General features: G+C 41.2%; 1 protein-coding gene across 1 annotated transcript; it reads left to right on the forward strand.

The window, feature by feature from the left end:
- The first annotated feature begins 7,251 nt into the window (after nucleotides 1–7,251).
- LOC115668172 (putative transcription factor bHLH041) lies at nucleotides 7,252–10,899 on the forward strand. Its single transcript, XM_056310559.1, has 8 exons — nucleotides 7,252–7,587; nucleotides 7,679–7,801; nucleotides 7,930–8,044; nucleotides 8,158–8,172; nucleotides 8,274–8,336; nucleotides 8,423–9,193; nucleotides 9,503–9,895; nucleotides 10,526–10,899. The coding sequence occupies exons 1-8, from the start codon at nucleotides 7,388–7,390 to the stop codon at nucleotides 10,592–10,594; spliced, it is 1,749 nt and encodes a 582-aa protein (XP_056166534.1). The 5' UTR covers nucleotides 7,252–7,387; the 3' UTR covers nucleotides 10,595–10,899.
- Nucleotides 10,900–15,643: the final 4,744 nt, after the last annotated feature.

Genomic DNA, 15,643 nt, shown 5'->3' on the forward strand with positions numbered 1-15,643 from the left:
CAAATTAATGCTTATTCTAGATTACTTTCCGGTAGACCTGTCAAATTAGAGAGTTGGATCGGTTTTGAGTCGAGTAAAAAATAATCTGAACCAAATTGACCCATTTAACTCATTTCGACCCATTTTCATGCAATACAAATCTAATGACCCATACCTAACATGTATCCGACCTGACCAATATTGCTAAATTACTCACATATTTAACCCAATCTATACCTAAACTAAGGCAAGAGTGCGAAATGAGCGAGCGCGAGATCGAGTGATGGCGAGAGAGTGGAGAGAATGTGAAGAGAGAGTCATAGAGATGCATTGAGTCTAAGTAAATTGTGAACTCATTAAATACACATATTATATTGGGCTTTACCATTATAAACCCATTATGACCCATTTATTAAATATAATTAACTCATATAACAACTTAACCCATCAAATATGGGTTAAGAAATAGGTCTATGACCCATTTTGACAGGTTTACTTTTCTGTTTTCTTCAACCTTCCTTTTGGAATCCAATTCCTCCTTCTTTTCCTATATCAAGCGATCAAACCTTAGGGCACTTCTACAAATCCCCAAGGGTTAGATTATTGGGGGACATCGGCTGTTGGATAAGAAAAGAACAAATCTCGAGCATTCATATGAAACCTCTAAAGTATTTATGAGGTGGGATTGATACCGGTGGATTACAAGAGCACAAATCTCTATCATAGATTGAGAACCTTTGAAGTTTTTATCAAGTGCACGATAATTTGTTTAGGAGGAACGGCAAAATGCATTTGAATACGATATTTTTAAGACGGCAATTGTGCCTCTTGAGAGACGATAGAAACCCTCTTAAATCTTTAATTCAGATTTGAGGCAACATCTAAATCTACCTCCACTATCCAATCAGAGATAGACTATTCACATCACAAATCATGCTGTTTCTCTATGTATTCCAGCTCCCTCTACGATTACACCAGGTTTCACCTCTTGCTGCCTGAAATAACAGCTCGTTTACTTTGCATTTTGAAAGAAGACAGACACCAGTGCCTAAAATATAAAAATAATTGGCAATAAGTTAATCAGAAAAACAAAATATGGAAGATTCAGACAATCTGAAAAATATGCATGTATGAAAGGACAAGGACCCCGAGGGAAAGCAACCGGGGGGGATTTGACCCTTCACGACGACGCAGGATCAGGACCATTGAATGCGTTGACCAGAAACGCAAACGATTTTTTTTTTGTGCCCGTGAAGAGGCAGGGGTTCTTGTTCCCTCTTGGCCACTGTCAATAAATTATAAAACAAGGGTCTCGCAAGTTGGAGTCAACCCATCATGTGGCTCTTCTCCTTTACTTCAATGTGTACACGAAAACATGAAGCGAAAGTTCGAATGCACAAGATCTGAGGTGGTTAATGAGTAGGGCATGAAAATCCATGTTCAAGCCCCACGATGATAAAAAAAAATTATGTTTCTATATGAAAATGATCGGGCTTGAGCGGGCCGGATTCAAGAAGGGAATTGCTTCTCCAGGCTTGCCCATTTCGCCCTTCAGATTGACCAAGACGATGTGTGGCCTATTGGATCACTTGCCTGATAATCGGTGAGGGAACTCATAAGCTGATCCTTAAAACTTGTAATTACGAATACGACATACTCTCGTGATCTACATCGGTCTCTCATTCCTCTCGAAAGTAGGGTTCGACAAAGCCCTTTAGGCGTGTGATCCCGTCCTCACGCTACTGCGCTATCTAGACCTCGCCCTCTCCTCTTTCTCTCCCTCTTCGTCCACACGCAGATTTCCATGAGCACGTGTGGACACCGGACAAAAACGACGTGGTGCATTGCTCCTCTCTCTTTCATGTGTCAAATCTATCTAGGAATCGGGCTTGAACGGGCGTTGACCTAGGCGTTCAAGTGGCCGTGCGACAGGAGTAGACAGTGTGGGTATGGGATTTGCCCTTTTCAGATGGCAGTACGAGTCATATGATCTTGGCCTCAAGCGTGAGCTTTGAGCTTGAAATGGTCGTGTCTCGTCCCCCAATTTTGGGGATTTTCCCTTTGCCGGGTCACCCGCGCTCGGACCCCATTAATGAGGGGGAAATAGAAAGCGAGGCTCTTGGGGCATCGGTTCGTCGGCCGCATTAACGACCGTTCATCGAAAAAGTTGAGATTTCTAAGCATTTCGTTGTGTGGTGCCACATTTTTTTATGGGAAATACGAGAGAATAAGCTCGAGCTCAGCATGGTAGGCCCCGTTCGCACATCTTTCAATTCCTTGTCTGTGATGATCGAGAGACAACGAACAAGAAATTTAGGGGGTAGAAATAGAGGGATAATTATCCAATAAGTTCCAAACCTATTGTATAATAGGCAATTCAGTTCTAAACTTTTCAATTATTCTGATTTAGTCCCAAACAATTTAACAATTTGCCAGTTTAGTCCTAACCTTTCTTTGTATCAATTTAGTCATAAAACTTTTAGAGATTTGCCAAATTAGTCATAAACCTATTACTTGGATATTTGGCCGAAGTACATTGGTAAATTGTCAAAAGGTTTAATATTAAATTGGTAAATCATTAAACAGTTTAAGACTAAATTGTCACAATTGAAAGGTTTAAGACTAAATTGATACAATTGAAAGGTTTATGCTGAGTTGACCTCCGTACAATAGGTTTAGGACTTTTTGGACAATTTTTCCTGGAAATACATGAGATGAATCTAAAGACAGATTATCCGTAGCCTCGCATAAGTTAAGCATAGGCGATGGGGAAAATGAATTTGTTTGCAATTAGTTGATTTGGAGTTCGTCCATTCCTTAGCTCCAGTACAATTGAAGAGAAAAATAGCGTAGGAAAAATTTGCCAATTGCCGGTAATTAGCGGTTTAAATGACATGTATGTCGGCACATGGTGTGCGTAGTGCCAAATCTAAGTAGCAATCCGAGCAGTTCTGAATAGCGACAAATTTTCTAAGACTCTTTTCGAGTCATGCGAATGCAACAAAGTTTGCAGCTGTAAAGGAGGAAGATCTAGAAGTTCTCTGCTTCCTTGCTCTTACTTCATGCAAGTCGCCGAGAATAATACTATTCTAGCGTTGATGAAAAGAGTTCGCTACGTAAATGGGACAAGTCGAGCTTACGATTCGGTTATCTCGTCGCACAAAGTGAGGAAAGAAGAAGAAGAAGAAGAAAAGGGCTTTAATGAATACGCATACTCGTGACATTGCAAGTTCATGATCATTCGATAGAAATCGTATGACGAAACATTAATCCTAACCGGCTTAATGAGTGAGAATGTTTATATTACACTAGCTGAATGGGAATACGATAACCTAGACAAAGCTCTGGATACAATTTTTTTTTGTGTGCAAATCTAAGAAACTTGAGACCATTCGTGAACAATTTTAAAAATAGTGAGAACAACCAAAAAGGAGATGGCCTTATTTTAGGATACTTTATATTAATTTTTGGGGTTTCAATTTTTATTTGTTATAGAAGTCATGTGGTATTCTGAAACAGTTTTTGCACATCAGATTAAGTCCATGACTCGAGTACATCTAATGATAGCTCATCCATATCGAGATTAGAGAATTTACAATGAGTTACTTTTTTGAGGTCAGCCCTTTAAGCAATTCTGCCGAATAGAAATCAGATTAAAGACCTCGGCTTCCTGAGTAAACCTCTTGCCAGCTTGTACTTTGGACACTAATTTCTACCTCATGTGGGGAAACTTTCTAATGTCTAATATGTCGATCAGGTTGTAGTGATGAGCTCATACATGTGAACTGAGTAGTTATGATTCAAACTGAGCATTCCATAACGGGTATGAAACCTTAGGATAACACCCAAATGGGATAGCTACGCTAGCTGTCCTTCCCCACTTTTTTACTAATAAAATAAATGGTCAAAGGGAGTGAGGAATCGATCCACATTGAAAACCTTCTAGACATTACTATAAGAGTGACAAAAATGTTCAATTTAATTTATAACTGCTCATTATCATCCGAGACGTAAAAAATTCAAGATTGGCAGGTCTATTACTATGGCTTCACTAACATGTTACTAGTATGTAACTATCTCTCTATACGAGGTAACAACACAAAAGCTCAAGTCAGCCAAAGGTTCGATTATACAGCTACGGAAAATACTTCATGAAAGACAAGTGAGCATGAGATCAAGGAGCCTACCATTCTCTCGGTGGTTATTTACCATAAGGTTCCTACATCTAATATGTGACCACCGACGGCTACCTCCTCTAAAATGCTATCATAAGGTTCCTACATCTGTTTCTGGATGTTTAGTTTAAGCCACAACTACTCCATCCAATTCAGAGCCCGAAGGTCTGATATCGATGAGCTCGTCACCGCCCTTCCGCCGTGCCAAAAGTCAGCAGATCTCTCTATACGAGGAAGCAAATATTCAAGGATACGCTAGTCAAAAGCTCGCTTGCGGAATAACCTAAATTTGCAATCTCATGGAAGACAACGTGACATGATCACCCTTGGACTACCCCATGTTATTCATGCGCTCCTAGTGGCTTAGTGCTCTTGGGTATTGCCCGTGAGAAGCAGAGACAAAAATTTCCACCCGAGGGGGGGGAGGGGGGAAGGTTCCTCGCCAGGTCGCGGCCAACTGTCCTGGCGTACAAAAGCCCGGACACAACTTGAAAACCCGTTGACTTTGAAGCTGTAATGGCACCACGTACTTTGTGTTATTTTATTATCCCCGCACTCTAATGCAAACCATACAATCATCGATTGGTTGTCATTACCACATAATAAACATCGTGTTTTTATATTTCTACTTAATAACGTGGTAGTTCAGTCATCGCTGAGGCACGCCGCCACGTCAGCGACTTCCACCAAGAAATGGCCGGAAGGACTATATTTGGAGTTTCTTGTCAAGGTTTGGGACTGAATTGGCAAAACTGGAAATGTTAGAACTAAATTGGCATATATACAATAGGTTTAGGACCGATCGGACAATTTCCCTAAAAGAATTCGTCTTTGATTCGTCGTGATTATCGGTTACTTTGCATAGGCGGCTTTGTTTCTTCGTTTGACTATTATGAATAGGCAGTTGGATTGAGGAGGTCCTCAAGCATGACTAATCTCCCTAATTGACCAATACTTAATTAAGCAGAGGTCATTATAAGCTACCACCCTTATCTATGTCAGAAATATGTAAACATTGTATATTTCTCTCTCTCACCCAAGGTCCATGCTAGAGACATATTGGAGAGAAGGAAAGAATAATATTCCCAACAACTTAGAGAAAAGTCAAAGCCCAGAGAAAAAAAACTTATAAACCAGGTCGTGTTCACATTTGCATTGAAGCCTAATTACATGGTAATCTCAGAACCGATGACCCGTTGAAGCTTTCTAGAAAAAAAACTCATTCAAGTGGCACTTCCAAAAGTGGTCCAGTATCTTATTATAAAGGGGGTGAAAAATTTAAAGTTTGATGATGGCGTTTTCCCTAATAAAATTAAGCTAGAGGGGGGTCACGCGTGGAATTGGGGCCACAAATGAAATGTTAATCTTATGACAACACCTGCTAATTTAAGGTTTCGAGACATGCTTGATTAAGGTTAATTGAATCCATGTGATGGTTTTTTTGTTTTGTTTGGTCAAAGAAACATTTCATTCATTTCCATGGATATATAATAGAGAGATACGCAGTCCAACTGTAAACCAAAACAACAGAACGAGTTTCAAATAAGAAGATGAGCACACACCGAGATCTCCATCTGTTGCTACGGCTTTGCCTTTCGGCGATGCGCGCCTAGGTTCAGCTTTCCCAGCGCCACCACCGTGCAAAGTGACGATGGCGAAAACCTTCACGAAGCTCCTCTGAATCTACGTGATGGGTTGGCCGGATATTTTATTAGATGTTGCGCATATGGTATTTTTTTTTTTCTTTTACCATGACTAGATCGTATGACCAGTTATGAATTGCACGTGTGTAAAGGCGAGGATTAACTATGGATTTCTTGCATGACCGGTGTGAACATGAGATGTAATTTGATATATTTCATTTAAACTAATGAAAAAGAATTGGGTGATGTTAAAATTCGAGCGTGAGAAGAAGTGGGAACGAGGGTAATTTTATAAGAGAAATAATGTTAAAGAAAGGGAATAATAACTTAAGGGGGGAGAAAGGAAAAGGACACGCTGCCTTCCTCCATTGACCCCTCTTCAAAATCCTCACCACCGTGGACTTTGACCGCTACTTTTCTCTCTGGTTTGGTGGCTGCTGCTGCTGCTGCTGCTCTCCTTCTCTCTTTCTTTGCTTTTGTTGGGGCAGTCTCCAGCCACAGGAGCATGTCAACAAAATAATAAAATAAAAGAATTTTCGGACTCGATTCATCTAAATAGATACGTGCAATAGCATCGATTCGGCGCATCAGGTGAGATGCGTGGCGCCTCCAAAGTTGCTTTGAGCAAGAAATGTCGGATTCAAACACAGGATCTACCATATTTTGACCGAGCACTCGGCCACATTAGGCAATCGTAAAGGTTAAAAGGAAACATTGTGCAAGTTGTTCTGCTTATAGGAGTGATTTTTTTTTTAAATAGCACACATAATGGATCTAATATCAAGTAAAAAGTTAGCGCATATACGGTTAAAATGAGCTCCATAAAAAGGCAATATGCGGTTAAGTTCGCCGTGCAAAGAGCGCATGAAAAGCACAGATAGAGAAATGGGATACAAAAATGAACAAAAGTCTATTCAGCCAATGGAGTACTAAAAGGAGCATAAATACTAAACATTTTGTTTTGGTAAGTTATCAGATGTAATCGAATTTTAATTACACAATATCAATCGAAACAGCGTGTTTGTATCATAATCAAATAAAAGTTTGATAGACTCCGATCATATTTTTGTACCACGATGGACTTTTTCCCCATACAAATTTTAGGATTAGTTCCCACTGGGCATGTCAATCTTTCCAAATTTTGATTAACTTTGATTTAATAGAATTAGTCTCAATAATATTCATCGTGGGGAGCTCTCCCTTTATCTAAAATTTTGCTCTCTTTTTGGGTTTTCTAAGATCCTCGCTCCCGCTTTCTAGCCTCGTGTACTTTTCAACGGTCCTCCACCTCTCAACAAAACCTTGGCTTCGTTCCAAGATGGACCCTGTCATCCTCCTCAACACCTAATCCTTGGAAGCCAGTTGCTGACATAACCTTAATAAAAATTGGCTGCTGAGACTCTCTCTCTCTCTCTCTCTCTCTCTCTCTCTCTCTCTCTCTCTCTCTCTCTCTCCTTATATATATACTTGGGAATACTTTTCAGAAGCAGGACAAGAGGGTAGGGACACCACCATCGAGATGGCCTGAAAGGAGGAAGAAACCAGAGGGAGAGAGGAGAGAAGTGATCTGAGCCATATAAAAGGATCTACATGCATGCAACATCAGTCCCCCTCTCTCTCTATCTCTCCACTTCATCATCACCATCTTCATCGTCTCCAGCTCCATCTTCCCATCTCATGGACTCGGCGTTCCTCCTTGATGGAGATGCTCGATCCAACCTCCTCCACCTCATTGCCCAGTCGTTTGGTTGCAGATACATCTGTCTCTGGTCTTACTTATCTCCCAATAGGTGCTCTCTCTCTGTCTCTCTCTCGCTAATGGTGTTTAATTAGTACTTTCTCGGTGTTTGTGTCAGCTGATGATCTTGTCTTTTTCTGCAGCTGTTTGTGCTACTTGGATGGTCTCTTCGAGGAAGCTGCGATTGGGGGTAATGGAAACAACATTCAACCCAGGAGACTTTTTGACGAGTATAGGCAGTCTCTGTTCATCCTTCGTCAGAACAGGTACTGCATGATCTGAACTATACATCTCTAGCATTCAAAGAGAAACGGATTAAAAGATTACGATTTTGGAGTTTACCCAATTTAAGATTTTGTCTATTTTTTACGTTTTTCCACTCTATAATTTGCAGCAGCCACACCCAAGTCCCAGGATTGGCCTTCAGGAACAGCAGCCCCTACCTTGAATTCAGAGAGGAAGACCTTTCAAGATTGGCCTCCAACTCTTGTCAAAGACAATTCTATCAAGTAATGCTACACATACCCATCTCATAATTCTCATTCTTGATGCTTAATCTAATGTTTCTGCATCGTCTTACTGACTCAAAGGTGCTAATTTTCTGTCTTTCTTTTGGTTGTAGGAAGCAAGCATCAAGGTAGGTATATGCAACAAAAAATGTGCTTTTTGATGGGCACACATGCAGTTTTTTTCCTAGAAAATCCTGCAGATCCTGATGTTGCTTAAATCTTTCTCAAGGTTGCAGTATTCATGGGATGCAGGAGTGGAGAGATTGAGCTAGGCTTCTCCAACATACCTCAGGTACATAAATTCACGACGATGTTTTATGCAAATTAAGAAAACTAAGAAATCGGCATAATTAATCTCAGAATTGATGGTTTTAGCAGGTTGACTTAGAAATGCAGATGATGAACTTGTTCCCAGAGGATTTCTCGAGACAAATAGCGATGCGCGAATTGGCCCAAGCGACTGAACCGAACACTACCGCTATGACGAATCCTCCTTCGTCTTCCTCGTCGTCTCTAAGATCGCTCTCCATGGACAGCCCCGAATACTCTTCTCTTCTCTTCAGCATACCCACCACTACCACAAGTTCCTTCATTAACCCGGAATTAGCCCTCAGAGACCCTCCAATTGTAGAGAATATTACCACACAGCCGTTGCCACTTATAACCACCACCGATACTCCTGGTTCTAGTACAACTGGTACTAGTCCTCACCCATTGCAAGCCATGCAAGGCTTCGCAAGATCGCTCGGGAACATTCAGTTCCCGATTGTTCCTGAGAGCGAACACGCCGCTATGACGAGAGCCTTCCTTGCAGTTCTATCATCGCCTTCTTCATCTACTTCTTCGTCACAACTACAGCAACAACAAATGAATGTCGAAAATCCGAGACCGACCGCGTTCAGGAGGTATACGCCGGCGTTGCTTCCGAGACCGCAGAGCAAGCACGGCCTTCAGAAGCACAGCATGCTCAAGCGGGCAATCTCGTACTGTCGGAGCATGAACTTGCTGCGGATCCGCGACCGGTTGCAAGGCGGGAGCCGACCACCGTCGACCACTCAGCTCCACCATATGATGTCGGAGAGGAAGCGGCGCGAGAAGCTCAACGAGAGCTTCGTCGCATTGAGATCGCTTCTTCCTCCTGGAACCAAGGTATGGAATTCGTTTTGAGACTCTAATTTTTCAGAATAAATGAACATGAGTTTTCCCACTTTTGGCATCTATCTAAGAGGTTGTGACTTGAACCAGTTTAGGTTTTGATATTTCATGTCGTCTTGTATATCTTGAACTGATTATAAGGGACGCATTATAAGGACCGAACCTTTACAATTTCAAAGGCAATGAGTAACCTTATGTATCTCATCATGTCGTGTAATTGTTTGTTCAATGATCAGCTTATAATGTCGAGTGCAATTCAAGATGCATTCCTCCTCATAGATCTATGTCCATCACATTGTGCAGAAAGACAAAGCATCCTTGCTCGCGACCACGAGGGAGTACCTCGGCTCGTTGAAGGAACAAGTCGAGGATCTCCGTCGGAAGAACGCCATTCTCGAAGCCCAACTCCTGCCGCCGACTGAACCCACGGGCGGCGGCGGGGAGCCGAGCGGGCCGCCGAGCGACCGCTCCAGGGTCGACGTTCGAACGAGGACCGTCTCGGAGTCGACGTCGCAAGACCGGACCGTGGATCTGCAGGTGACCGTGAGGGGAGACTGCTCGGCATTGAATCTGGTGATCCGAATCCTCGAGTTCTTGAGGCAAGTGAGGAACGTGAGCCTGATGTCCATGGAATCCGACACCCAAGTCCACGAATCGAACATCGTCAATCGGGTCAACTTGAGACTAAACGTTGAGGTAAAACAATGATGCGAAGCTTCCGATATAGAGTTTTAAATTGTAGATAGTGTTTTTTTCTTAATTAGCGGTAATACCTTACGGACATATTCTTACCATGAGACGTTTTCGAATACTTTTACTCGCCAAAGAAACAACGTAATCGATTTTTCCTTTCATTATATATGTGGAGTTAGCTATCGCTCGTGATCATATCATCCACCTCTAAAACGGGTCTACATATGATATATACTTATACAAATTACAATTCTATATGTCGTTTTTATGCCACGATTTTATGAGTTTGATCAGAATGTTGGTTTACAATGCAACAATGTCCATATGGGTGTACATGATTTTCATCGACCAATAATATCACTTAAGATTTCAAAAAGAAAAATCACGTGAAATCCACGAATTTTACGAGCTGGATATGTCCTAAAAAATGGAATAAATTAAATGAACCGTTTCATTCCCTTTCACTGTCTTGCACCAGATAGAAATGTGTTATGTTGAAATGAACAAGGATTAATAATTACGAATTCAAATTCTTTCTTTTTTTTATATATATGTTTAGGTCAATCTTTGATTTGATATTTTTATTTTTAATGATAGTAATTCGAAAATCTGGTCCATCATGCATTATTGTAGGGAGGCGAATGGGACGAGGCGGGCTTCCAGGAAGCGGTGAGGAGGGTGGTTGCTGACCTGGCACAATGACCATTCTCCCTCCGCCGTCGGATTCGATCCGATCTGAGCTTTTTTTTTTTCCAAAGGAGGAGTAGGAAGTAGTTACACCGTGCGGCGGCACACCCACGGTATTTGACACTGCCAGCCCCATCTCCGCCGCTCATCAAGTCGGCCGCTGCTCAATCTCGGCCGTCCATTTTTGCTCACTTCAAAATTGATCAACGCAAGATTTCGTGATTCTCCTCTTCTTTCTCCTTTCTTCCTTTGTCAAGCGTTTCTAGTGCTTACTAGTGGAGTGCCGCCCTTCTGATTTTGTAGCCATAATATAGTTTTTTCTTTTTGTGGGTAATATAGTCAATAGATAATCAATTTTTAATTATTTTTTCTTTTCTACGAGCGACTACTGCATCAATCATACATCAATCATACATCAATCACACGTCAATAAACGAATACAATTTCCCCAATTTCGCGATGATCGATCACCCATTATGTTGCCCGAGATTTTTCCCTTGCCACGATTTCCCGTTCCGATTTGCTATTCAGTGGCAACCGTCGCCTGATTTCTCCCTACTGTATAAAGACTAAATCGGCATCTCCTATCCGATCGCACAGATACGATCCGTATCATCTCGCTTCAACGGCATGGGATCTGGGTCAAAGCGGAACCGCGCGAAAAGTCCAAAAAAAAATTTCGCGTCGTCACGGCAATTCTCCATGCGTTGCCAAGTGGCAAAAAGCGAAATGTCATCATTTCTGTTGGGAACAGTGGCTCGGATTTAGCCGTCGGGAGACCCGGAAAAAAAAAAGAGAAAAATAAAAAGAGAGAGAGAGAGAGAAAATGCGCAAAAAAAAAAAAGGAAGGAATTTTTCAAAACCCCATCATATGTCGCCCAAATTGACTGCAAACTTGGATGAGAGGAGACTAACAATGGATGTGAGAGCACCAAACCCATGGACAAAACAATCCAAACCAAAATGATCGATGGAGATGTGTGTACCGTGCGCTGTTCAAAAGCCTGGTCAAACGGTCAAAGGGGTGGAAAAACTTACAAATCTGAAACCACGCTTCTTCCCTCTTCTTCGAGTGGGGGCCCACCGGATACTGGATTATGACGTCAGCAGCTCGCATGGGGGGGCCGCTCCCGGGAATCGGATTCCCATGGATTGGACCCCGTGACGTGGCGCCCGTCTGAGCCGGGGAATTCAAAAGCTTTTTTTTTTTTTTTCCGGGGAGGAGTCGCTTTTATTCCCTGCTTTCTGCATACAAATCAAAGGGACTTTTAGACGGCGCTATTGACCGGACCCCCCGAGGAACGGAAAAACAGCAGCAATCCCACTCCGACCCGACGTCCATCGCTGGTCCACTCGTGTTCGAGCACAGGCTCTAGGGTTTTTGACTTGCGGCGTCGTCACGTCGAACGATGCACGAAAATGTCCCCGATGGAGAGAGATCGCACGCGTACGAAACGAATTGGGGGAGCTATAAACTAGAGCGGGAGCTCGACTCCGATGCCAGGTCGGGATGTCCAATCCAAAAATTTTAATTGATAGATCGAGAGAGGCCGTGCGTATGTAAAGAGCGTGCAAATCCCGTGGTCAAGCGACGTGTGATGTTTTCAAATGTATGATGTATAGTCCACTTGGTCCTAAGCATGACCTTAAAAGGCCGTATTCCCTCCCGGTGGGGAGGACAAAGATATGTCGGGAACATGGGAGTTTCTAGGTAGGGAAGGTAGACCCTACGTTAGCGAAAGCTGGCTACCTCCGGGTAGACAGATATAGTAGCCTCTCGCACCTGGGGTGACAAAGAGGAGCTTGCTCCGGCAGACTCAACCGCTAACGCGATTTAACCTGCTAGGTTGAGAACCGGCTCCCCCGCCATATTATAACGTTCAGTCCAAAAATTTAAATTAATAGATCGAGGGAAGCCGTGCGTATATGAAAAGTGTGTAAATCTCGTGGCCAAGCGACGTGAGATATTTTCAAATGTATGATATATAGTTAGTAGGGGTAAGCAAAATAACCGGACCGAACCGGTCGGTTCTGGGCTGTTTTTGGTTCCAATTATTGGAACTGATGAATACGATCTAGTTCCCAGTTCTGAGGGTAGACCTATCCACCCGGACCGATATATATTTTTCTAATTTTATGTTTCAAATCCCTAAGAGAGTTCCTTCGGCCTTCCCTAATCCCTAATGCCTTCACTCTCCTCTCAGGCACTCACGAGTCATGCAGTCACGCTCTCTCTCGTAGGCTTGCAGCTCGGCACTCGGAGCCTCGCTCAAGATGCTCGTCCTCCCTCTTTTGTAAGTTCAAAACCCTAATTGTCATTTGCTCCTTTTTCTAGTTTCTTCACTCAAGTATCCCGCCTCTATCTCGCAACTCGCTCTTGCAGCCTCGCTCGCTCACGGCACTTGTCATTGTTATGGGTGACTCCATCATGCGGCCAAGAGATGTTACAACTACATCCTTAGCCTGACAAAGTAAATATGAGTTGTAAGAATCTTGAAATATATGTGGTCATATGTCTTGAGAACTCTCAGGACCACATATGATGTTGTGCAATGGCCAATTGCATGGACTCACCGAAAACTAGACCGTACTGGTGGTTCGATTCCGGAGTAGGTTTAGAAATCGGTGAATGGTTCTCAATTACAAAGTAGAAACTGGCCTACTCTGGAACCTGTCACCCTTAATAATTAATAATATGTGCTTTTGTGTGTGTGTGAACGACTACATCAACTTAGGAAAACTCCATCGACGTATAGAAAAAGAAAAACGCTTATGTAGGAAGACAACAAATGGAGAGAGTTCATTGATTGAAAAATAAAATAAAATAAAAAAACCTCAGCGATGATCCATCTAGTTTTATCTTTCTTTTTGTGTTATAATAAGATAATATTAAGTACAACATCAAATCACATTTTCATGTACCAAACTAAATCATCGTTTTCTGAGGGATAGGTTAGAATTAGTCATTCACGTGTGCCTTGGAGATTAATGGGGAAATCACATCCTCGTGACCGGATTCCAAAAAGTAACTTCATTCAGATTCACATTTCAATTATCATCTCGTGGTCGGGATTGACCTATCATGTCCATCTTACATATCGCATTTTGCTAAATACTAAAGTTAGGTCCGCATTTTAACCCAGGGAAAATTATTAAAAACAGTCTTAAATTTATTATACTTTTGCCAATTCAACCCTAAACCTTTTAATTGTGTCATAAACCTTTTTATGTTATGCTAATTTTGGCCAAAAATCGATGACCTGGGCTTATATGGTAGCCTTGCCCAGATTTAGGTGAGGTCGGGCAAGGGCATTCCAGCCATGGCTGGCCACAGTAAAAAAAAAAAAGGAAGGAAAAGAGAAGAAAGAAAAAAAAAATATCAAAATAAAAAATAGAAAAATTATCAAAAAAACTGTCTGAGTAGGACGTTCGACGTCCATGTCAACGATTTTAGGTCAAAATTAGCTAAATGTGCTCAATTGGCAAAACATAAAAAAAGGTTTAGGATTCAATTGATAAAACGTAAAAAAGGTTTAGGATTCAATTAGCACAATTAAAAAGTTTAAGATCGAATTTGCAAAAAATGCAATAATTTCGGGACCTTTTTGATAATTTTCTCGTTTGACCCAATATGGGAAACTGTAAAATAGTTATATCCGAACATAGAGACAAAATTTTGTGCAAAACATCGGTCTAGAAGTAAAAGTCCAAAAAATTGACCCAACACATTGCACTTTCAAGGAACTTGCATAACAAATCAAACAGGAAACCGTCTAATCAGTGCTCAACTTATTGTACAAATCTAAATTTAGTTTTAAACTTTTTAGTTTTATTAATTTAATTCTAAATATTTTCTCAAAGTTTTAATGTAGTCCTTTCGATCAGTTTTTATCGAAAATTGCTCGACGTGACAATGTATTACGTAGGACAACCAACGATGCTTTGTGTGTATAAATACATACATACATACATACATATACATATACATATACATATACATATACATATATATTAAAAAGCTTTCTTTTTCCTTGTTCAAAGGCAAACTATCAAAAGGCTGGTGGATCCCACTTCTAGAAATTCAATTGCGACACCCACTTTGGTTTTGCTTTTTTTTTTTGTCGCCTCTTTTCTACTTTTCTTCCGTCTATAGTCAACATATCCACATCATGAATTGACAAAGTGAAAAAGAAAAATGATTGTGGGAAGAAAATTAAGAGCAGCTCCAAGATGAGGTTTCCCAGAAGCTCACTTTACTCAGCAAAAATTTGCTGTCTTTGCCCGGTTTCGAGGAAGCATGCGATGTCAATTCCGATGGAGAACGCACAGTTTTTATTGACCCCTCGTGTATCCATAGCTTACAAAAGAAAATAAAAGGAATTCGAGACAACTTAGGCAAACGGCCGCAACGCTTACTAGGCTAGTGGAGGTTGAGTTTGACCATGTCACTCTCAGTCAAATTTCCAATCATTAGTAAAATTAAGTAATTATAAATTTGGACGTCTTCGATTATGTGATAATTTAGGAGGCCAAGTCCAACATTAATTGCATATGCTATGTTGAGAGCAAGTGAAGGAGGTTCATGTTACTAATCAAAAAAAAGAAGAAAAAAGGAGGTTCATGTTGCACAATCTTTTAGGATTTTGTGCTCAATTTAATATGTATGAAATGATCTTTCTATCTTACTTAGTATCGGATTTTTGGGTTCAATCTCAAATTATCACATGATGTCAGATCTTCTATGAAATGGGTTTCAATCAGCATAAAAATCCAAGGATAATTACCAAAAAAGCTCTAAACCTATTATACGTATACCAATTCAATCCCGAACTTTCTAATTTTGCCAATTTAATCCTAAACATTTGCACAAAATTTCAATATAGTCATTCCGGTCAATTTTCGCCGGGAATCGCTTACCTGGCAATCTGGTCTTTGAAATTCCGCTCAAAGGTTTAGAACTTAATTGGCAAAATCGAAAAATTTATGAATGAATTGACATCCGTACAACAGGTTTATGACCGATTGGACAATTTCCCCCATAAAAACCGGACATGTATGTCGATG

This window comes from Syzygium oleosum, unplaced genomic scaffold (assembly GCF_021117445.2).
Source record: "Syzygium oleosum isolate NSW1041296 unplaced genomic scaffold, Sole_v2.1 Sole_v2.04, whole genome shotgun sequence".
NCBI lineage: Eukaryota > Viridiplantae > Streptophyta > Magnoliopsida > Myrtales > Myrtaceae > Syzygium > Syzygium oleosum.